The sequence below is a fragment of the Lactuca sativa genome, chromosome 8 (assembly GCF_002870075.4).
Source record: "Lactuca sativa cultivar Salinas chromosome 8, Lsat_Salinas_v11, whole genome shotgun sequence".
Classification (NCBI taxonomy): Eukaryota; Viridiplantae; Streptophyta; class Magnoliopsida; order Asterales; family Asteraceae; genus Lactuca; species Lactuca sativa.
In genome coordinates, this window is record NC_056630.2 from 14,356,545 (window position 1) to 14,381,486 (window position 24,942).

General features: G+C 34.9%; 2 protein-coding genes across 3 annotated transcripts; both read right to left on the reverse strand.

Moving 5' to 3' along the window:
* Window positions 1-8,690: 8,690 nt before the first annotated feature.
* On the reverse strand, window positions 8,691-11,466 carry LOC111876372 (uncharacterized Rho GTPase-activating protein At5g61530). Of its 2 annotated transcripts, none has more exons than XM_023872884.3 (8): window positions 11,310-11,466; window positions 10,595-10,666; window positions 10,256-10,518; window positions 10,099-10,180; window positions 9,846-10,022; window positions 9,506-9,750; window positions 9,266-9,428; window positions 8,691-9,070 (listed from the first exon to the last, which is right to left on the reverse strand). In XM_023872884.3, exons 2-8 carry the CDS (start codon window positions 10,653-10,655, stop codon window positions 8,925-8,927), a joined length of 1,137 nt encoding a protein of 378 aa, XP_023728652.1. In that variant the 5' UTR covers window positions 10,656-10,666; window positions 11,310-11,466; the 3' UTR covers window positions 8,691-8,924. The 2 variants fall into 2 exon arrangements, with proteins under 2 accessions (XP_023728652.1, XP_023728653.1); XM_023872885.2 differs by having other exon boundaries at window positions 10,595-10,659; window positions 11,310-11,444.
* A 1,224-nt stretch (window positions 11,467-12,690) lies between these two features.
* On the reverse strand, window positions 12,691-14,879 carry LOC111876373 (putative kinase-like protein TMKL1). Its single transcript, XM_023872886.3, has 2 exons — window positions 13,741-14,879; window positions 12,691-13,667 (listed from the first exon to the last, which is right to left on the reverse strand). Exons 1-2 carry the CDS (start codon window positions 14,225-14,227, stop codon window positions 13,081-13,083), a joined length of 1,074 nt encoding a protein of 357 aa, XP_023728654.1. The 5' UTR covers window positions 14,228-14,879; the 3' UTR covers window positions 12,691-13,080.
* Window positions 14,880-24,942: the final 10,063 nt, after the last annotated feature.

The window sequence follows — 24,942 nt, forward strand, 5'->3', positions numbered from 1 at the left end:
ATGTCATATTTGTTGTGTTTTAATTGAATCGTTTTGTGTCAGTAAAACAAAACACAATATCATAATGCATCATATTTTTGTAATATAAAAAAATATTTTTTTCACATTTGTGTTATATAAAAAATTTATCTTGTTATGTTATATAAAAAAACACACTATACAATTGTCCAACTTAAAACCCATCATTCTTTTAAAGCTATTAGCCAGAGTACTTATTCACATGTCATTGTTCTTTTCAAGGAAATTATTTTGGTCCTTCATACATCAAACCTTAATCAAATCTTTCACTCTCTTTCAAATGTATGTCCTAATATTTTTTTTAACAACTGAATTATTTTATTTAACAAAAACTAGCAAGCATTTAGAAAAAACAATTACATCAAGACAATTTCAAGAGAATTTTGAATCCAACTTATCCAACTATTAGAACACTTACTATTTCTTCCGCTATACCAATTAACCTAAATTCGTTTCTTCCACTAAGTATGAGTAGTTTTGACAAGGACGCTAATTCCGAGAGCTTGAATTTGAACAATCTCATTAGTCATTAAATCACCATCGTGGCTAGTGAAGAAACCGGTAACCGTAAATCGATATTCTGATTCTTTCGACTATGCCCATTATTCATTTCAGTAAAGAAACAACAACAATATTACCCAAGTCTCATATAAATGGGGTAAGGGGAGGTAGGATAGTCGACACTCCCGATAAAGAGACCGTTTCCGTAGAAGACGGAAATAATATAGAAATACAAAAAGATATGAGATAAGATTAAATGGAGGCTCCCACGTTGGATTATACCTGCAAACAAAAATATCAAGTCGTAATGAAGAAAACAAAGGAGTTTGTCAGAAGGAAGAAACTAGTAAGCTAAAAATTTGCATATAAAGAGGAGCAAAGGTTAACAAGAAAACACGAGAGATTGAGAGGGTAAACAACTAATGATATCAAGTATCAACCCAAACAAAAAAAGCTAGATTGCTAGATCCTATACTACCCAAATACTACTCTACAACCTTAATCCTAAGTCTTCATAGTTTCCTATCTGCAATCTTTTTTATTATTCGACCCGGTAAAGAAAGCCAAATATTAATTGGGTTATTCAAACCCTATGCTCACATTCTTCACCCTATTCACCAATCGAACCCCTTAAATGATCTTCCAAAATCCAACTGGGTTATCAAAATCAACATTCTTGAGAATTGGGAGGATAAAACCAATAAGGGCATTGAAATGGAGAATGAAATTAGTAGGTTGTTTGTAATTGTGTTAAACGAGAGAGTGCCCTTTGTTGTTAATTTTTTAATATAAAAAATAAAAAACATATATAATAGTATAAAATAACTTAAAAGGATTTTAAAAAAAATCTGACCAAACAGACAATATTTTTAAAACCACATGAAACAAGCGCGTAAAGATTTTCATAGTTGTCTTCAACCAGTTATATATGATAAAACACTATTGCCAAATGTTTTCATCGTACTAATGACAACTATTGGCGTGTTTGGCATGAAGCCTTTTAAAAAAAGCTCGGAAAAAAAGTCATTTAGCATAAGGTGCTTCTAGTATTTTTTTTGTTTTTTGTTTTTTTTAACTATGAATCCAAAATTTACTTTAAGTTGCTTTTGAGAGCTTTTAGTTTTTAGTTTTTAACTGATTTTTCATATTAAAAATCTAACAGCTATTTTTGTAAAATACTTTTGTATAGATAAAAGTTATAGCTTCCAGCTACCAATTATCAGCTGCGGTAGCGGAAAGCCAATATAGCTAGTTTTGCAAAAGACATTGTATACTATATTAAATCAAATACGATAGTCCACTAAATATAATATTTTAACCTAACTAATTTAACCAAAATGTTAGGGCTTGTTTGTGTTCCTAAAAGGAAGGCTACAAGTTTACCGGTTGAAAATCGCCGTAAGCAAAAAACTCTATATCCACCTCCTACCCTTCCTATCGAAAGCGAAGGACGTTGTATGATTATATGTTTAACATATATGCCAATTGTTATTTGAGTTCTTGTCGATGTTTCTTTAACTTCGTCTTGCTCTAATTGTTCCTTTTTTCGTCCCACCTGTTGCTCACATTGTTGTTGTTGCTGTTTCGATTGTTGTTGCTGCCACGAGGCTAGTTTCCACTGGAGCGAGGAGGAGAAACACTTTGATCAGAATAGAGGACTTGCAGAGCGGAAGAGTGATCCGAGTGGGTTGGTTGGGATGGTCGGTTGTGATCAAGATGTGTTTCTTCAAGAGTGAGCATGGAGCGAGCTTGGTTAAAACTTGGCAATGGGTCATGGTGGCGAATAAGTGTGACAATGTTGTCAAACTTTGGCCCCAATCTGTTGAGAATGTGGGTAACCAAAGTCTTTTCAGGAACCGGGAAGCCAATGTTAGCTAAGAGATTCGATATGGAACCAAGTTTGGAGAAAAATTCACCAACGGTTCGATAACCAAGAGTTAAGTTCCGAAGTTTGTTTTTGAGTTCGATAGACCTAACTCTTTAGTGTCTCGAAATAATTCTTCAAGCGTTTACCAAAAATATATAATATTATTTCCAAAGCCACAAGATATGACCGATTCACTGGTGTTTCAAAATTTAATGTTGGTTCATTAGATACATATAAACCAACACCCAGGACTCCCATTAAGAGAAACATGGAACCTCCCGCCGTGTACAAAATAAATTTTGTGGCTGAGTAGAGACATTTTTTTTCCTCCCCATATAGATAGAAGTAGATAAACCGAAATTAATTCTAATTCCCACATGATGAAAAAGGGTAAAAGGTCCCGAGAAGAAAATGATCATATTTGACCACTACACATTGATAACATCAAGAAACAGAATAATCGAGAATCCCGAGTAACAGGCCAGACATCGGTTGCTTCTAAGTCGTTTTTGACAACCATGTTGAGCAATGGTTGAGTGAGAGTGCCATAGATCCACATAGATACCAGGGAAGCGAGATTTTCCAATTCCTCATGGTTCTCACCTTTGGGGACGAAGGTATCGTCGATATGCCCGTCGACTCCATAATCTTTGCAGTGAGTGGGAAATAGTACTCTCTAAGCGTCATAATTCATTCGACTTAAATCGAGGATGAGCGAGATATACGCTTTGATATTTATGATGCTATATGGATTGAGATTTTCTGTAAGAGGGGGGATATCGTCGTTGGCCATTAAAAAGAGTCGAGGAAGAAGAAGCACAACAAGAAATAAGGCTTTAGCAATGCCACTATTAGCGACAACAGACGCTTTAGCGACGACATCCGACAAACTCTCTTTTTGTCATCGCTAAAAGTGTGTGTTGTAGATTATTGGCGTTGCTAATAGCCTCCTACCGGCAATCCGAGTGTCCCACATGAAATTGCATCATGGTCGTTCGGTTTTAAAATGATTCATCGGTTAGGGTATAAATTCTCATGAAGCAATAGGGACGACGACATGTCGCCGCTAATGTTGTGTGACCACCATAGAAGAGATCTTGACCCTACGTTTTAACCTAATCTTACAACTTACACTTATGTAGAAATGACGCGTCTTTTTCCCTCCAAGACATCGTCACTATTTCCCTATGGTCGCCGCTAAAGGTGTCGTTCCTTTTGTTCCTTCGTTCTTCCCAAAATAGTTGCTACCCACTGCCACTCTCTCTACATTTTTCTTTGGTGACTAGACAAGTTCACCGACAAAGTGTGATGATTGTCATCGGTTCATCTACCACTCACTTCACCGGCGGCGCCACTTCTCTCCACTCCCACTCAGCTTGTCGGATTGTCATCACTCAACGTTGTACGACAAAAAAATCAGCTTCTCCGGCCATCTCCAGCGACAGCAACGTACTCGATATCCCTCATTTCTATTTCTCTTCTGGGCCTAATTTCATGAATTTTGATGTTATAAGGACCATTAAAACCACCATAGCATCACTGCCACATCATGGTTGTTTTCCGGCGACCGCCACCCTCACAGCACCATCGTCAGATTTTTCATTTCTCCGGCCACAGGTGCAATTCTTTGCCCGTGTTTGTATTTGGTAGGGTATGATGAATGTGAATATATGTGTGTGTGTGTGTGTTTATATTAAATGCATAAATATGTATATCTAGTGAATGTAAAATGTATATCTGGTGAATGTAAATGTGAATATATGGTGATTTTGAAGTTTTTGTATATGATTTAGGTTTTTGTGGTAAAAGTATATATGCCTAGTATTTCTTGTTTTTATGTTATGTATGATGTTATTTTGGATTTATTAGATAGTTTTATGAATGGTATTGACTAGTATTTCTTGTTTATTAGATTGTTTATGTAATGTGATATATTTGATGTTGTATGTAATGTGGTATGTATTGTTTTATGTTATTTGATGTTTTATGTAATGTAGATTTGTAGATTATGATTTCTGTATTTTTTAAAAAATTTGCATTTATAATATATATATATATATAAACTAATATCATATGTAAATTGTTTAAAAAAAATAGTTGCGACAACTTTTGTGACGACATGCACCAATTGCGATGACACCTGTGCCTCACTGAGAAGCTTTTCCGGAAAAACTCCAACCGTTTGCCGGAAAATTAATAGAGGCGACACTAATAACGACGACCGGGGCTTTTAGCAACAACATCTGTCAGAGACGACACCAATTGCGATGACATTTGAGTATTAGCTACGAGGTAATACCGACGACCCTTTTTTGTTGCTAAAGGTATTAGCTACGAGGTAATACCGGCTACCCTTTTTTGTCGCTAAAGGTATTAGCCACGATTTTAGGCCTCAATTGTGATGTTATTTGGCAAAGGTAAGGTTTTTTGTTGCGAAGAACGAGAGTAGCAGAGAGTGCAGTCGGCGCCGGAGAAGATGGCAGTCGGGGTGGGGTCATTAGGGTTTAGATTGCTAGTTTGTCTGTGATACCATATCAGGGTGGATAATCTCTCTTGCCTTCCATTCTATTCACGTAATGTATAAATACATAGAATAATAATACAAATGGGCCTATCTACACAAATAGGTTAGGCTATCTAATATGGGCTAATATACGATATACAGTAATAGTTCAGTGTTTGGATTTCAAACCTAATCTAAGTACTCATGTTGAGTGCATGAGAAAGCTTAGGATCGACACATCACACATGTTTGTCTGGAAATAGTTTAATTATGTGTTTATTGGTAGTAGTCTAGCTCATTTGTTATGCTCTAAAAGGGGTCAATTTTTGAACAATTATCATTTAAATTTGAAACATGTGTTAATTAATGTTATAACAAAAATCCAATCATAATATTAATTATAACAATCTTGCGGTAAAAAATTACGACAATGGACCAAAACTAAAAATATTAATCATCTCGAAAAAGACTTGCAACAATGGACCAAAATCAAAATTGACGTTACTATTTATATAGGCAAAAGGCAATAGTGCCGACTGTGAGATATTTGTAGGATATCGTATTTGATTATCTACTAGTGTAGTGCTCTTGCCACCAAACTAATCAACCATAATAAGTTATAACGAAATACAAATACAAATTTTGATTATTCTGAAGCGAATTGGAAAATACTCCTAACGATCATTAACGTACTCCCATGTCGATCCGCCACAAACAACTACTATAATATTACTATTTTATGAATTCATTAAAAGAGCTCTTGAAAATATTACTATTTTATGAATTCATTAAAAGAGTTCTTGAAAGAAAATGATATCAATCGTACAAAAGTCTATCGATAATAAAAACAACACGTATCCCCAAATTAATAACAAACAACAATAGTTCGCGGGCTAAAATTGCATTATAAGCACCTTCGTATACTACACAAGAACTTAGCGATCCTATTTTTTTAATTTTAAAGAGTAGACAATGGCAATATTTCATAAAATATAACTTAAAATCTAACAAGAAGTTTAAGATTATGTTTTATCCAAGGTTGTCAAGATCCCGATCTTGATTGTAGGACCGTAAGATCGCATATGGGATCGTAGGATCGAGATCCGATCCAATCCTACCACTCTATGAAAATTGACAAATTTTAATCTGAATTCTCATTTCTCTACCCATTTACTAATTAATCCAGTCGCCTAACCCACATGTCAATCAATAATACCTATTTTCTGAACCGTAAACTGATTGATATTGCTTCTTACCCTTATTGATTACGCTTCTTATCAAGAGCGGTATATGTAAAGTGGTTGATGAATGTGAATTTTGCATGAATTAAACTTATAATTATGTTGTTTTCGGTGGGTCTTAGGATCTCGATATCGATCTTACAATCCTGATTTTGTAAACCTGAGAACGATCCTACGTATGATCCCGATCTTCACAACCTTGGTTTTGTCATTATAGGGAGTACCAGAGTACCTAGCTGACTCTTTCACAGCAAGTTGACTAGTAGCAACATATGTGTTGAAGGCAACAAGTAGTGGAACACTTAATAGTGCACTGCAGAGATATTTTCATATGGAAAGTCTAGAACAAATATATATATATATATATATATATATATATATATATATATATATATATATATATATATATATATATATATATGTGATTCGCTATTTAAATAAAACTGGTATATAGAAACCAAATAGTCAAAAATAGTAGTAGGAGGTCGGATCGTATAAGTAAACCAAAAAGATTTAAAGTTCTTACAATTGTATCCGACAAATACTAATATCATGAAATATTTTTACAATTGTATCATTACTAATACTATCTAAAACATTTTTTTAAGATATAACATTAAATATCACTTAAAAATTAATCACTCATTTTTTTATTATATGACACAAATATATCACTCAAAAAATATATAAGGTTATTTTTTAATCCGTAATTAAGTATTTCAGCTATAGAGATATAAAAGGTGGGCTTTAAAAGTCTTGATTTATCTTTAACTTTTTTGTCAAACAAATTAATGTAGGTCACAAATAAATTTTATATACTGCTTGTAAAAGAATTAGGTTGGTTAAGTAACCCACGTTGACACTATATGTACACGCCATTGAATGTTCACAAACATCGTAGGCAAGTGGGATATGTGTATGTATATTGGCATCCATATTTACAACTTCTCCAACACATTTTTATATCCCTCCCTTATGAGGGGGTACAGATGGATAACGAACATAGACATAAACACTAAGGCCGGACAGAGTGGGGAGTGGGGAAGCCGCGGGAAGGCTTCCCGTATGGTGAAACACCACACCGGGGGTGCGGGAAAGAAGCAGCAGGAAGAGGGTGGGGGGAGAGAGTCCCGCTCTCTCTCTCTCTCTCTCTCTCTTCTAACGATTGGCTGTGCATTTTTTTTCTTTTTTATTCCAAATTGGGGAAATGGGTTTTTATTGGACCAAAAAGTGAGGGAAGGGTTTCCTATCCATCCCTTGAGTTTTTAGTGAGGGAAAGGAAAACGAGGGAAAGAAGGGTATGTCCCACCAAAAGTGAGGGAACCTTCCCTCCCACACCCTCCAGTCTAATACCCACTAGATAATTTAATGTCAGAAAGTAGGAGGCTGATTTAGTTACGCTGAAGTAGTTGAATAACTAATAGGATTTAGTAGAAGAAGGTTGTTCCATTATATGAAGAGTTTTAAGACGAGTTAGAAAAAAAGTAAAACCAATTAGAAGATCATAGATTCTTGACTTTTAAAACGACGCAAAAGAACTCATGTCCTTAAAGGATTTTACGTTGCTCGATTGTTGTAAGCTTCAACATAAAACTCCATGATCTAATGCAGGTTATCATTCGTTCCACCAACTATGGAAGAACCGATAAATTCAAAATGAATACATAGAAACTGGAAGAATGCAGACGGAGAGAGGAGAGCAGAGAGAATTCTTGGTCTCTTGTGTGTGGAATTTAGCTGCAAGAAAATTGTAATCTTATCCTTAAAAACCCTAGGATACACCCAAAATAACCGCGAGAGCCATAGTACATCGTCACGGTATGAAGTCACACATTAATTGGATTGGTCCAACCCGATCCGACCAGAATTTTGCTAAAATTAAAAGTTCCTTAACTCTCAGCTCCCAAAAAGGCAAAGTAAATCACGTCATTCCACAAACCTCTTGTCTATTCACATTTGTGGGCTTGAACCATACCTTATCCTCCACTAAAGCATTCGAAGGCTTAAGGTAAGAAAACCCTTTTAAACCTATTGTAGATTTTTCCCCCAACTACATGGGACTACAGAAAATTGCCGCTTCCAATTCAATTTTCTAAGCCAATCTATACTATCAATGTAGACTTCTTTACTTTGTTATATCTAATCTTTTATAGTATATCTTTAACTTTCAGAGATTGCACGTGTAACCATTGAATATATTTTGATTATTGTGATCATCATAACAATTATCCATGATACTGTATTAAAACATTGCCTATAATTAAACATCTTACTAAAAGTTACATTATTAATCAGACTTATAAGTTGTACAAAAGGAATTAAGGATATTGCGTCATCTAACTAGTAATCATCAGAGACAAACAATACACAAAAATACTGCATGCATGATGCCAACTTAATATTTAATCCAAGAAAATAAGAAAAGGTTATTTTGTAATTATAAATCCAAGTTTAATAAAATGTTACACTTGTTATGCACAAATTCGTAGTATATTGTTAGCTGTAATTTGATTTCTAAATATAATAGGCTCAAACCAAACCACATAAACCGCACAAAAAGGAAAACCAAACATCATAACCTTTATAATATACAAACTTGTAAAAGAAACCTTTTGCTTTGCATACATTCCTAACCTAAAAACATTATGTAATGAACCTCACAGAATAGAATATACAAATCACCATCAATCCAAAAAGAAAAGCTCCAGTTTATGGTAAGTTTGATGATATGAGAGAATGAATTTTATTGATGAGAAAATTGAATCAAATTTGAAAATGATGAAGAAGATATGAGTCACCTCCAAACAGTCTCATTTGCATCAGTGAAAATGGCATTGTGATGTTCTATCAGACACTGTAAAACCTCTATGCCACTGAAGTCGATTCGCACCCCATCATCCAATGGGATTGCTGAGGAAACATCTGAATCTTCACTCTCATCTGGATGGAATTTTTTACACCAATAAAAAAAATTAAAATTAACTCCCAGATTCTAGGCTAAATGCATGACATAATACTATATATTATAGCATCATTACGAGTAAGATGTAGAGTTTACAGCTTAAAAGTAGAATATGGTTTAATAAACAAATGAAGAAAATCATATTGTTATTAAGGGCATTAGAGAACACAAACCTGCAAGCATATCCCATTCGTTATAGTTTTGTACAGAATCAAGATTTGCATTGGATTGAGTCTTTGAGGGCTGATTCCAGAACTGTTTATAAGTTTCTGGTGGTTGTCCCTTCTGCCACATAATGATAGGAGCCATCTCCATAGCAAGGCTTCCAGCATCCATCTAAACAAAATTTATGATTACTACAACGCCTAATCATTTATTTATTTGTAAAAAAAAAACAGAGAGAGAGAGAGGACCTTGTTGAGAAGCGACTTCTTGCTAACACGTAGCAATAAAGCAGTAATGAGTTCAAGTGTCATGTAATTGACTGTGGGAAGCTTTTTCAATATGCTTCTCATTAGTGGGATGCTGGAACGGGCCCCACGCACTTCATTGTGGAGGTCTGGAGTGATTAATGGCTGAGGAAGGCTCGCAAGGTAGCACTTCACAAGGGCAGCAACGTCAATTGGGTTCACATTTTCAGGTAGTGGTGCATTCAAGTCTGTTGTAATTAGTTAATTACATTTACATTTCACAAATCACAACGAATTATTACAAAAATATTGATGAAATTTGGACTAGAGTTGGTACCCTTACCCTGGTTGTATAATGAAACCAACTGCTGAATGGCTTTCTTGTTTCCTTCAGACTTGAATAAATCAGGTGAGTTTAATCCTGATAAAACAAGATAATCTGCAGATTTTATTAACAGAAAAGGAACAGGCTTGCTGGATTCTTGCCTCTGTACTGTAACCTCTATTGGAACACCAAACACTGAACAAAACAATTTCATGTCAGTTTAAAAGACTTTTCTTTGACTATTTATGTAAAAATATAAAAACAAACTTACCATCAGTGCTTGCAACACCCTTTTGCCATCTTTCAATATCAGTCAACAGAGTTTTGCTCTTTTGGGCAGTCTTCTTTGCCACCTGGAGAAAAGTCAATGATAAAATTAAACCATAAATAATTAAAAGGTGGATTAGTATTTAGTAGTTAGTAGTTACCTCTTCTACTTTAGTTTTCCCTACAACAACTTTCTCTTTTGTCTCTGAAACACCTTTTCTTAGAAAGAAGCTTGTAGTAGCAGCAGCATTGACAAGTTTTTCCTGCATTGCTTGCCTTGTTGATGGCTGTTGAAAGAGAGACCATCTGTTTTTCACCACAGAGCCAAATTTTCCTGCAGCTTCTGAAACATTGCCTTTTGCATCTTTAGCAACTTCACCAACAAATGTTCCTGCAGACTGTCCAGCTTCTTTCAGTTTTGTCCCTGCATTGTTTGTTTAATTTATGAAGAGAAACTCAGAATTGTCAAGTGAAAGAGCACATAAGTTAAGTTAAGTTACCTGAAGATGAGAAGAAACCACTGGCCTTCTCTTGCCATTGAGGCGAAACGACTGAAGGCATTAAGCTGATTTCTTTTACACCAATGTAAAAGAAAGATAATCAATCAGTGAATAGAATAAGTAATTAAAAGGTTAATCTTTTGTGACTATATGTTGACAAGAGTTTTTATCACTAAGGATAGGATCAAAGTTCCAGACGATGTATATTTATTAACTTTCATATGTTTCAGGCAAAGCCATGTAATTTCTTGATCACTAGACAAACAATCTAGAAAGAAGAGCAGTTTTTACAATTTGAGGCTCTCTAACTTGAAAAAAGAAAGTAACATGATCATTGGGTTGTTATGATTGCTTTCAAAATATCCACACAGCGTACGTAAGTACTCTTGGAACAAACTAACTAAATCAATTTCAATTTTTCAATATCAAACGGAGATAATCACATCAATGATCGCCGCAAAACTTCGAATTCCACAGGGAAAAAAAAGAGTCAAGAAACTGAAGAACCGATTAGTCACACCACTTGTATTCTTATTCAATGATGAAATATGTGTTTGTAAACAAACTGAAAGCAAGCGATCAATCTTCAAACGTATATATAGAAACGCATATATATGTATAACAACAGATATCATTAAACAGTAAGGATCAAAAACTTACGAAGAACGAAACCCTAGAGAGTTGCGAAAACAGAATAAATGAATTGAGGGTTTACCTTCCGATTTGCGGTTAATCGATACTAAGATTTCTCGCAGCGAATCTTGAGGAACAGCTAAAATCAAAAGCTTTTAGAGAGAGAAAGAGAGAAAGACGTGATCATTCGAGTTCTTTTGTGGGGGAAAGTGACAGTAGGCAAGAAAATAGACCATTGACTAAAGTAGGATGACGAGTCAGCAGAACCAACGCCAATAAGGCTGCTGGTGTAGGAGTTTTTGGTGGACTAGAGAATATGGTAACGTAGCTCTATTTCTGGATTTTTCCAACAGATTAACGGTAGAGAAATTATTAAATAATTTTTAATTTCTTGTTTAGTTTTTGTCTTGAAACTTGGTATTTTGTTACATTTACATTGGATAAATGTCTAACGAATTTGATATCATAAAAGAAAATGTTTCGAAAGGGCTTTCCTACTCATAATGATACCAACATAATTTAATCAAAATTTACAAATCAATAGTATCGACTAAAGCAATTAAGCAAATATCTACTCTCTGGATTTAAGTTCATAAAATTCACACATGTACTAGGGTTTGAAATTCTCTTTATTCGTAAAAATTTGAATGCTTTTTATACTTGTACAACTCTTAGAGATTTGGTTGATATCCAAACATCATTAAACTAAGTAATTATCTAATTAAGATAATTAATTGTCTTCATATAATTATCTTCCGAATTTAAAGCTTTTGGCTTATTACAAAATAAGTTCTATCTCTATTGGTTTCTAATTAAACCATCAAGTATTGATAAATAATTAAACCCTAAAATTCGAATGGTTGTATTTTTTTTCCAAGATACACAATTTTTCCCTCCAAATAACTGAAAAGTGCGTGTTTGTAGAGAACTTTTACATATACATTAATTTTTTTTTTGTTGCAACTTGTTTGTCTCGCCATAAAACAATGTATTTTTTGTGTTTGTATATCTAAGTTGTTTGGAATTAGGATATAGTTTTCCAGGATTATCCTAAATTTGATTTCATGATACCCGATGCAATAGGGTCAAAATACAGATTTTGAAAATTTTACACACAACCCCTAAAATTATCCAAGTTACTTATTGATATTTCTTCCCCTGCTTCTCTAACAATGAGATCAAAGCAAAGCATCCAACTTTTTTAATCTTCAAATGTGCCAATGCTCATAAGCGGAGCTTTATTAGGGCTAGGGGGGCTGTGGCCCCCCCGGAATTTTTGGTTATAAATAGTCCTTTTAGTTTCATTTTATATATTTTAGGCCCAAAACTATAAAATTTTGGCTGTGACCCCCTGCTTACCAATTTTTATACATATTATATTTCCCGCTCCCCCGAATAAATCGTTGAAGCTCCTCCCCTGGCAATGCTAGCAACTATTCTTTCAACATTCAAAACATCATTACTTCAATACCTAACTTATATAAATTAAATCGTATTTCTAGTTACAGTTAGCTGACTTTAAGCTTTGTTAGCTCAATTCAATTTACAACAAATCCTCCAAATAACACAAATCTTCTTTTTATCCATACCAAAGATTACAAAAAATGTAAGTTTTTGTTAAACGGATGTCTTTTCCCTTATATTTGCATCAACTCCATGGATGTAGGCATCCTATTCCATTGATGCTCTCACAAGATTCTTCTGAGATATGACCATATAAATCATCTCTATCAAATCCCAACTATTTCAAGAAACCAATCCTCTTATGTATCATGGAACACCAATATGTTGAATATTCAAATTGTCAGGATTCTGGGATATTTCAAACATGATCATGATAGTCCCAATTGCTGTCAAATTTCTTCAAGTTTCTTACAGATTTGCTTTATATCAGGCCTGAGAGAAGGCGATGGAGAACAACAATCCATTGCCATCGTGAACAATCCAAGAACACGTTCTTCATTCATCAAACTTCCATCACCATTATCTTCATCAACGAGAATATCAGGATGATACAAATCTGATATCCGGTTATCCAAGATTGCAATCCTCAACGAGGTTGCCAAATAAGAATCTTGATTAGGGTTTCCTTTCTTGTTTACTGCTTCCTTTCCCGTAAGTAATTCCAGTAAAATCACTCCAAAGTTGTAAATATCAGTCGCCTCATTCGTTTCTTCCATTTGCATCAATTCAGGTGCTTTATACCCTTCAATATCAGCTTCTTCGAGCATTTCTTGAGCTGCATCTTGTTTCAAGAAAGTGTGTAGACCAAAATCCGACACAAATGGTTGGTGATTTTGACCCAAGAGTATGTTCTTTGACTTGAGATTTCCATGGATTATCGGTTTTTGAAATCCCGTATGTAGATAATCTAATCCTCTAGCAATCCCCATCGATATCCTACAAATGGCTGTCCATTTATGACATTCGTCTTTTCCATCTGCCAAAAATTTTGAAAAAAATTAGCATCTCAATAAAGAAAAAACGGAAGGGTAGAAAATAAAAAAGATTACCTTTGATGAATTGAGCCAAATTTCCCATTTCGTAAAAGGGATGAACAAGAAGCTTTTCACCTCTACGCCCAGAATAGAACCCACAAAGAGGAACTAAATTAGGATGCTGAATTGAGCCCATAAGTTGTACCATAGGCATCAAATCTTGTACCTTTTCTGTACAAGTTGGTCTCAAGAATCTCAAACATACGATTGAATTATTCGTTGCCAAATTAGCTTTGTACAAAGTCCCGTATTTTGATTTCCCAATAACTTCACCAGGGGCATCGAGTATATCAGCACAAGTCAGATCTTCACCACCATTAAACCTTATTAAATTCCCATTTATTTCCATTTCTGTACTACTTTCAAAGCTTGATTCTGTGTCCCGAGATTCATCATTTCTGGACCCTTTTCTTCTACAGACACAAATCAAACCCAGGAAAATGAACACAACCAACGAAATTGATGAAGTCGCAATAAGAATAAGCTTGTGGCCCTTCTCCATTTGGGTATACGATCAAAAGCTCAAAGAATCAAGAACATTCAAACACATAAAAAAGGGTAAAATGGCAATCGGTGTGGTGTCTAAAATGCTAGTTCGACATGGGTATATAATAAAAAGCTCAAGGAATAAAAAACAATCATATACCCATGTTCAGAAAGATCGAAACTTTTCAAGAAAAATACTATGATCTTTTTACCGTTCTTGATGAAGGTGAGAAATGCAGGTGCAATGAACAAGAGACATTCGGTTTATTCAAACAAGAAATAAGGATTGAGTGTAAGTTTATGGATATTCTCTATGTGGGTATATGATCAAAAGCTCGAAAATATTCAAGAAAAGTTGGAACTTGTTTAGGTGTTGTTGGAAGAAGGTGAAATTCGTTCACGGGTTTAAGTATTCTCACCCACTTTGGCTGATTTGAACAGATAAGAAATGTGGATTTTTTGGTGTCATGACAGAAATAGAAAGTGCTAATAATTCTGTTTGGAAGATGGACTTTCAGAAAAGAGTCTTCTGAAGAAAGAGGAAAGAGACAAGAGGAGGGATTCTTGACTAAAGAAGGAGATTGGAATGTCTAGTTTGAGAATAAGGTTAAGGAATCGGATTCAGTTTCAAGTTTCAAGTTTCAAGTTTCAAGTTATCCAAAAGCCATAACATATAACTTAATTTGGTTTAGAGTCTCCATCTTTGAATTAATGATATCTTTAATTATATGTGCGATTTCAATCCACGTCTATTGACGTCGAAAATAAATGGTAAAAGTAAAACAAAGTACTTATTCATAATTCTATTGATTGAACTATTAATTGTTTTCTTTTCCATTAAGTTTTTCTTCTCTTTAAAATCGTTATTTTTATTATTATATAAATTTCACAATGTTCAAAACAATTTCAAAGACGTTATTGATTTTTGATGTTACAAAGTTTTTAAGCTATGACTATTTATGTTTAACAACATATTTTAGAAACTATGTCGTTTTTATGGTAATAACTTTTTAAACACGAGTTTCATAACATAAAACTTATTCATATTTTATATTTATTCTCAAAAAAGTAGCCACCATCTTAGAAAGTTTTTTCATCTCAAACCCATTAGTTAATACTTGATATGTGGCTTCACAAAAGTCAATCATTTATAATAGCTATCAAAATAGTTTGCATTGTTGGCAGGGCGTTCCAAATATATTTTGGGCCCAGGACGAAAAAAAAAAATGGATCCTTAAAATACACAAATGTTATCAAGTTTTTTATAATAACTTCATAATCGAAAGAAAATTACTTGTACTATCTTTTAAATATAACATTTTTTATAAAAAAAATTGGACCCCTTTAAAAAATGGACCCTAGACGGTCGTCCTTATCGCTCACCCTTTGGAACGGGCCTGATTGTTGGGAAAATATTTCGAAATTTGTATGTGATATTGATATATTACGGTCATAAATAACAATTAACCATTTTCTTCTATATTCGGTTTTTAAAGTATAAAGATAATAAAAATAAAACGTGTAATTCATAAAACCAAATTAACATTACAGAGAAAAGAAAAAAAAAACATTAGTTCGAAGGGGATTGGGGAAAACAAAATTAATGACAAACTAATAAATAAGTCAATAGTTTCATTGGGAAATGGTAGTAAAAAGGTATTATAACACATTAACTTTCACTAAATATTAATTTATCCTTAATTCAAAAACTTATATCTTTATTAAAAAACACCTACAATTTGGAATTGAAATAATTTATAAAATAAAAATCTTAGTCAAATTGTTTAGTGGAGATTTGGATAGTATGAGGGTAGTTGGAGGCATGTATTTTAGGATGTTGGTTGGACAATATTCCGTTCAATAATCAATATGATTGTTGAAATGATCCCAATATATATTTCTTTTTTATCAATTTCAAGTTTTATATATATATATATATATATATATATATATATATATATATATATATATATATATATATATATATATATATATATATATATATATATATATATATATATTGTTAGGTTCATATGAGACGGCCTAATTTTGTGACACCGTGAGACACAATCCTAGCCACTCATTTATTAGATAAAACAAAAACATTTTAAAATGCAAAATAATTGAAAAAATTTCGAAAAAAAAAATTTCCAATATTATTTTCGGAATATATGTTTTCCAAAAAAAATACCAAAATAAATACAAAAAAAAACATTTTTTTACATATTTTAGTAGAATATTTAGAATATTCTACATATCTGGCAAATCTAGTAGAATATTCTGAATATTCTAAAAATCATATTAGAATATGTACAGTATAATATTCTATTAAAATATTTCATGTATATTTCAAAAAAACGGTAATTTTTTATTTATTTTTAGTTAAACTCCGAAAACAATAATTAAAAAAAAGAATTTTTGGATTTTTTCTTTTATTTTACATTTTAAAATTATTTTTAGATTTGGTCTCACGGTCTCACAAAATTAGCATGGTCTCAAATGAACCTGAACCTATATATATATATATATATATATATATATATATATATATATATATATATATATATATATTGGCTTTGTTAGGAACAGTAAAATTGATGGTGTTTTGGCAGTAATAGTCCTCCATTTATAGTGGTCTCTCATATTTTAGCTTTGTTGCTGTGCATTCTTTTTCTGGGTAGTTTTTTTCATTTTCTACAAACATTATCGAGACGTGTTTCTCACCTATTTTCTTCACCGATTTCCTAGTCAATCACAATTCGATTGTTGTTCCAACTCCACCGCTTTGACTCATCAATGTACAGGCGATCTTTCACCACCACCAGCTTTAATCCTTACTTCCACCGCCTTACTCTACCGCTTACTTTATCCTCTCTCAAAATCGCTCCTCTAAACCTCTCTCAAAGCGTCAATCTCGGTCACCCATCGATGCTTCCTCGATCGCTCACTTTATACTTTGTCAAATCCACTCTCCTACCTTCACCGCCGACGGTCGATGTTGTTATTCACCATTGATGATGGCGATGCAGCAATATATCCACTGCCTTAGTTTAACCCCCACCGCCTATCTCTCTTCTATGTACATTCTCAGATGAAAAAAAGCTTTCGTATCTATACCTGTGATACAAAGGAAACTGAGTGGGTCAGGCTTGGGAGCTTAGTGAGCATATAGGGTTTTCATCCTATAATGTTATATCATATAAATATATATAGAACATCCAAAATTATATAATTTCACCATATAAAAGCAACTCTTATCCCACCCCAACGATCCTCACAAAGCCACGATCTAAACTCTCGTATATAAACTTTTCCTCTTTTTCTGATCCCTACTCACGGATCTAAACTAATCTCTCCACCTGATCCATACTCTCGGACCTAAAACTAACCTCTTTCTCTAATCCATACTCCCGGATCTAAACTAATCTCTTGGTCTGATCCATACTCCCGGATCTAAAACTGTGCCCAATCCATACTCCCAGACTAGGGACAATTAACTATGTCTTAATCCATACTCCCGAATTAATAACAAGTTTACCTATTGGTCTGATCCATACTCCCGGATTTAAAATTGTGCCCAATCCATACTCCCGGACTAGGGACAATTTACTATACCTAAATCCTGTTCTGATCCATACTCCCGGATCTAAACTGTGCCCAATCCATACTCCCGGACTAGGGACAAGTTACTATGTCTTAATCCATACTCCCGGATTAATAACAAGTTTATCTCTTTTCCTATTCCATATTCTCAGATCTAAATCCAATCTCTTGATCTAATCCATACTCACGGATCTAAAACTAACCTCTTGATCTGATCCATACTCACGCATCTCATCTACCCATGTCCTACCCAACATATTCATAGATACAAAATATATATATAGTTTAACTCATTAAAACATAAATAGTTCATCCATTCCATACTCATCTCAAATAAACAAACAATATATAAACACATAGCACGTATTTCATAACAAATACTTAATATTTATGTGTTAGAAGAAAGTAACCACACACTCACACATATAAACATCTTTATATTATACACATAGCACGTATTTCATAGAAAATACTTAATATTTATATGTTAGAAGAAAGTGACCACCCACTTACTTGATTAGAAGATGATCGGACAGCACTACAGCTCGTCAAGTAGATATTCTTCGGTGAAATAGGGATCACTTCACACACCGGGTTTCTCGCGGGCAGAGCTTCGGCTCGGAAACTCTTTTCTTCTCGGGATCTTCGTACTTTGGGACTTGCTTCGGGTCTTGGGGTGATACTGGGGTATCGGGGGTTAAAAATGCACGTAAAACAATGTAATAAGGGAGAGAGATGAGAGAATGAGCAACCAAACTTGGCTGGCCCTTCAAATCTATTTATAGGGCAAAATCTGCCCTTGCCACATCGTGGCACCTTTTTCCACGTTGTGGGCTTGGTCGTCACTGCATGCGTCATCACAAGTTGCATCTGGGGGACTCCCAGAGGTGTCAGAAGACTTGCCACGTCGTGGTATCTGACAGTTTTAGGGTTTCGCGCCCCAAACTTCAGAAATTCATAACTTTCGCATACGAACTCCGTTTTCGACGTTCTTTATATCGACGCGTAGGTGAGATTATGCTCTACAACTCTATTTTAGACTCCATTGGCTAATTTTGACTTTATTTTTAATATATTATAAATATATTACTTATATATTATCTTTAGTAGGCTAGGACAGGAAAACTTCGTTCAAAATTCATAACTCCTTCATTTGAACTCCGTTTTTGTCTGTCTTTTTATCGTTGGACTACTATCGAAGACATCTTCGACTCTCGTTTAAATCACTAAGGATAGATATCTATCTACCTTAAATTCACTATTTACGTCACGCTGGGTCACGCTGGGTTGTGCCGGTTCTGTCGCGAAACTTCGACAAGTCATAACTTCTTCGTTATAACTCGGATTTTGGCGTTCTTTATATGCACGGAAACCTTGTGACATATACTAAAACTTGGTTAAGATTAATCCTTCTAAATAATCTTCCATAAAAAAGTCATTTTTGATTCTTATCGTCTCTAAATTGACTAGCCCGGATCTACGGGCGTTACAACAACTGCTAAGGTTATTTCATTTATTGACAGTATCGTTTTCAAGAGTCCACTCGCAATACATGTCAATGAGTTTTTAGAGTACACCGGTAAACTCATCGTTCACAACACCTTCAGGTTGCGAGCCTGCTAGTGTTCCATTGGACTATCTAGAATAATCTGTGGTTGTCATCCATACTCTACTAGATGACGGGGCCAGCATTTGGGAACAAGGCTTCTCACATCGTCCACCTCTCACCCTTATCTCATGGTTTATATCACCTCTCAACTCATCATCCAACTCATATTTCATCTACCCATGTTTTACCCAACATATTATGTAGATATAAATACATATACAGTTTAAATCATATAAAACTTGTATAAAATCGTTCATCCAGCATAGATAGCTAATATAAAGATAATATGCACACATAGCATGTATTTTATATAAAATAATTCATATATATGTGTAAGATGAAAGAGACCATGCACTCACTTGTTAAGGTGGTGATTCCGAACTCAGACATCGCTTCGTTACTCTTAACATAATTTTTCTTTGACAAAACCTAGTATCATTACCACTAGAGTTTAGCCTATTATTCACTGAGACAAAATAATAGTCTAGCTATTATTACTATTATATAAGCGTTAAACAATACTTATATAACTCATAATAATAGCCCAAGTATTTATTATAAGGTCCCAATAACATTACTATACTGGATCATAAGCTATACTAAAGATAGGTTAGGCGTAGCTCACTTACAACGGTTTTACTCAAAACTGGGCTCCGTTGGAGCAGCGTTCCCGATCCAAAAGGCTCTTCTTCTCCGAGCCTTCGGGCACTCCGGGACTTCCGCCTCGTGCTAGGGAAGTTTCCTAGGCTTTTCGGGGGGCTTCGAGGCTAGAGAGAAGTTCTAGAGAGAGATGGAAGTGATGGGAGGCGTGAGGAATGAAGAGGGTTTCACCTATTATTTATAGGGGGCTGGAGGGTCACTCACTTCGTGATTTTTATGATGCTCACGTCATGAGCCAGCTGGAGACACCCAGGCACAGCCTGGTGCTGACACGTGGCATCGCACACAGGGTGGAAATCAGCCGATTTTCAAAAATTCATAACTTTGGCATACGAGATCCGTTTTCGACGTTCTTTATATCCACGAGTAGGTAAAAACAAGATCTACAACCTTCATTTAGACTTCGTTGGCTAATTCTCGACCAATCTTAAATTTAGCAGTAGGAGGAGAATATATTGTTAAATGTCCGCGTAAACTTCATAACTTCTACATACGGACTCCGTTTTCATCTATCTTTTTATCGTTGAGTTTCTATTAATGAGATATTCAACTCTCATTTAGGTCGCGCAGGCCAACAACCGCTCGATCTAAAATTCGAGTTTCGGGTCGTGCACTGTTATGCCAAATCTTAGAAAATTCATAACTTCCTCATACGAAGTCAGATTTGGGCGTTCTTTTTTGTATGTTCTCGGTTTAACATATACTACAAATTTTGTTTAGATTTCTAAGGCTAAAAAGTCCTCCATCGTAAATTCACTATTTACGTCTCCCGGTGTCGTGCCGGTTTTGCCAAAAAACTTTGATGGGCCATAAATTCTTCGTTATTACTCGGGGTTCGGTGTTCTTTATATGTACGGAACCCTTGAGACATATTCTACAACTTGGTTAAGCTTATTTATTCTAAATAAACTTTTTTTGAAAAATCATTTTCGACCCCTATTATCTCTAAATTTACTAGCCCGGATCTACCGGCGTTAGAATTATCTCCTCCTTAGGATGATTACGTCCCGAAATCATCAACGAAATAGGGATCACATGATGACTCCATATGTTATCTATTCATCCTAAGTAATCACCGTAACTTTGATGTTTCTTCAAATGAGTATCTAACTCTAAGACTTCCTGACTACAGGCGGTGCTCGATCTGGCACTTGCTCCATATCTCACGTTAGACTCCAAATTATGGCCCTTCAAGTCACAATCTCGATCCTCACTGGATATGAATGTAAGATAAGTTCTTTTATTACTACAATGGAACGATGTGTCATATTCTAATGACCTATCATCGTATGTTGCAATGCTTAGACTCATGTCTCTTAGAGTCTTCTAGAGCAGACCATACTTCCTTCATGTTCTAATCTCATCTTAAAAAGTAGCATTTCTAGCTACAAGCAACCAATTCAATACCTATACCGATCGCTTTGATTAATTCTTCCAGCTTAATTCAGATGCTACATCGAACTTGGTTCTCGAAACCACGTAACATACCCGTCGTAGTCAGACTCAATTTGGTATGACCACTAGGGTCGGAATACCAATCATCTTCTTAGTCATTACTGAAATGATGGTAACAACATATTTGAATAAAACGATATCAATTACTAGCTTCTTGGGTAACCTTGTGACTTTCCTTGATCCAAGTGTGAGTCATGTGCTTCCGGTAGTATAGGCCTCTACTACCATTCACACATACTCATACTTGTCCCAAGTATTGTCTTGCAGTTCTCCAAGTCATTATCGATGGGTTTTATGCATAATGTCACACCCCAAAACCGATAACGGCGGAATACGTTTCGGGGTGGAGGACGTCATGTACAGTATCATCACAATTGTAAAATAGTAAAAACAAGAAACATACAACCATTGCATTACATAGTGAGTTTAATTACAAGTGTGTTTTGTAATGTTTAACAATCACCAAAAGTATTACAAAAATAATAGATGGATCTTGTATGCTTCGCCTTCTCCAAAATGCCGCGCCTGTACCTGTCTATCTCTGACCTGAGGATACAAGTTGTTTTGAAAACGAATATCAGCATAAAGTTGGTGAGTTCATAAGAGTTTAGTGTGAGTTTTTGTATAAAAAGCATTAGAACCAATAGTATGAAAAGCTGTAATTTACGTTCATAAGTAGTAGAAAAGCCTAGAAAATCCTATATTTTTCCAGAAATACTTTGTAAGTGAAAACCTTTAAGAAACATGTAATTTTCATCATTGAAGAAACATTCATTGTAACAGTATAATAGTGGTGCAGACTTTCTTTAGTATTAAATACTTGTTTACTTCGGGATATTAACTTTAACTTTTGTCTAGTATTTTAGTGTGGTTATAGTGTATTTTTTGTATGTTACCGATAGTGTGAGTAATAGAGGACCCCATGACCTTCCCGGTCATGCACAGTGTAGTGAAGTAGTGGCATCCTTGGGCCTGTACGGCTCGGACTGAAGTTAACAGTCGGGATGTAATAGCGTCTGCCCCGTATAGATCTATACATATAGCGTCGTCTTCCTGCCAGAAGACTCTGGGTGTAGTGCGTAGCGAATAGAGTATCTCGTAGTGGGTTAGTGTGTTATCTCTTGATTAGTGCTTTCTCTTGTATTATAGCGTAATAGTCTTTTGTATACTCGTAGTATGTTCTCGTATTAGTATATAGTATCATTATAGAGTGTATTATAGTGTGTAGAGTAGTAGCTATAGCGAGTAATAGTGGCCTTAACTATACCTATTACAGTTAACTTAGTGCGTATGATTCTTGTCAATTTAGTGGTTTAAACATTGAATGAAATGAAAATACTCGTATCCAACACTAATATATATGATATATAACTAAGAAATCAACGACAGTCGGACGGATAACAACTACCCTAAGCCCACAATCAAACAAGAACAGGAAATAAGGCGAGCTATCGGTCCTAAGTCCTTCAAGCCTTAATTATATAAATATATTGGTGTGGTTACATTTTATAAGGAATTTATTTAATAAAAATCTTGTCAAAAGGGAATATTTAGAAAATTTATCTTTTATCCGAAATGGTTTTGAAAAACGAAATTCCTTTTTATAAAGCATAGTGGTAAATCACATGTGATTTGAACTACGGATTGTGAATCACATGTGATTAATTTCCGTAACATGAATAAATGACTTGTATGAATTTCCATGAACATGTATAATTGACTTGTATCCCCCCTAAAACATATAAAACATTTGAAAGGTTCATTAAAGGGGTATGAACTCACCTGAAATCGCGTAAATCGGGTAAAAGTGTCGACTGAGCGTTTTGTACCAAATAACGACTTGTGCACCTTTTAGGCCCCTAATGTCATATGAAATATGTATTTTACAATAAATTAATCATTTTATGCTTTTCATTAAAGTATTTGGGCATTCTAGCATTGATTCGGGGTTTTAGGGCCTAGAAGGGGTTCCCGGGAGTGGTACAAGGCCAAGAGGGGTTTGCGGGGGAGTCCATGAGTTCACTCCCTTGGAGTTTACGGCCCAAAGGCCACTACTTGGGAGTTTACGGCCGTAATCCCCCTAGGCTTGGCCGTAAACTCATGTGCTCCTCCAAAATTGCAAGTTAAGGCCTTATTTCACTTCCCTAATTTACTAGCAAGTGACTTGGACTAATTTGGAGGTTTAAAACCCTCATTTTGTGACATTTTGGGGATTTTACGGTCCAAAATTGTGCTTGGGCCATAAACTCCATTAAGTCCCTCAAAATGGATGTTTAAATGGTCCAAAACACTTCCCTTCACCTTAGATAAATTTTTGAAGACCTTAGGTGGAGTTTTGGGGGCATTTTGACATAATTATTGGGTGTTTACAGCCCAAGCTTAGACTTGGCCATAAACTCCTTATTTTGTCTCTAAATGGTGTTGTTTAATGTACTTAAACATTTCCTAGGGTCATAGCTAAATTCCTACATGCCCTAGATGAGTTTTTGGGACTTTTATCAAGGGTTTTTGGGTGTTTACGGCCTAAGCATAAGCTTAGGCCGTAAACTCCTTTTTAGGCTTCAAGAACTTAAGTTTTCATGTCCAAACTCACCTAGGTAATTCCCTTAATTATTGTACAAGCTTATGGGAAAGAAAAATGTGTTATTTGGCCAAGTTTTGGGTGTTTACGGCCTAAGGGGCTTCCTAGGCCGTAAACTCCCTTGAATCTACTAAATCCTTTGATTTTTGGCCTCTAAATGCTATGGACTATGATTAGAACAAGATAAGGAAGAAATCCTTACGTTTGGGAGCCAGAATTCGCGGTTTTGGAGTCGGGTTCGGGTCTAGAGAGAGAAAGTAGTGAGAGAAAGTGAATGGGTGGTAAAAGAGTGTTCAAATGGTGTTTACTCTCATTTCATATGCCTCGGGTATTGCACCCGATACACGGCTACCCGATGCTAAAGTTTAACGGGGTTAAAACTTTTTACCCGGGTGAAGTGGTTGAAAAGTAATATAACTCTATTTAGTTAAACGGGGTTAACACTTACAATTTATAATTACTTATGATAATGTTAGGACATATAAATAACTAGATATTTGTTTATTGGCGACTCCAAACTTTACGGAAAATAATATATAACGACGAATTCCGTTAGTGAAGACGGGATTTTGTAACGGCAATAATTTGGGTTGTCACACATAAGAACAATCCTATGTGCTCATACAAACCCTAATGCTTGGATCTAGGTTTCTTTATTGTACATGCTTTGAATACAAGACTTACAACCCTAGATCTAATAGCTTGAAATCCTTGTAGTCTTCTTGATCTTGAGCTTAGAGTCACAATTGTAACTCCTCTAATGGTTCACAAACCCCACAAGTAAGAAGACAATATGAGAGAGGTGAGAGATAATAAAATCAGC

Excerpts from the sequence above, each read along its gene's own strand:
- LOC111876372 (XM_023872884.3), bottom strand. The coding sequence starts at position 10,655 with ATGCCTTCAGTCGTTTCGCCTCAATGGCAAGAGAAGGCCAGTGGTTTC. Across the intron at positions 9,751-9,845 it reads GGTTTCATTATACAACCAGG|ACTTGAATGCACCACTACCT; the intron begins GTAAGGGTACCA and ends TAATTACAACAG. Across the intron at positions 9,429-9,505 it reads AGAAGTCGCTTCTCAACAAG|ATGGATGCTGGAAGCCTTGC; the intron begins GTCCTCTCTCTC and ends AATTTTGTTTAG.
- LOC111876373 (XM_023872886.3), bottom strand. The coding sequence starts at position 14,227 with ATGGAGAAGGGCCACAAGCTTATTCTTATTGCGACTTCATCAATTTCG. Across the intron at positions 13,668-13,740 it reads TTTGGCTCAATTCATCAAAG|ATGGAAAAGACGAATGTCAT; the intron begins GTAATCTTTTTT and ends AATTTTTGGCAG.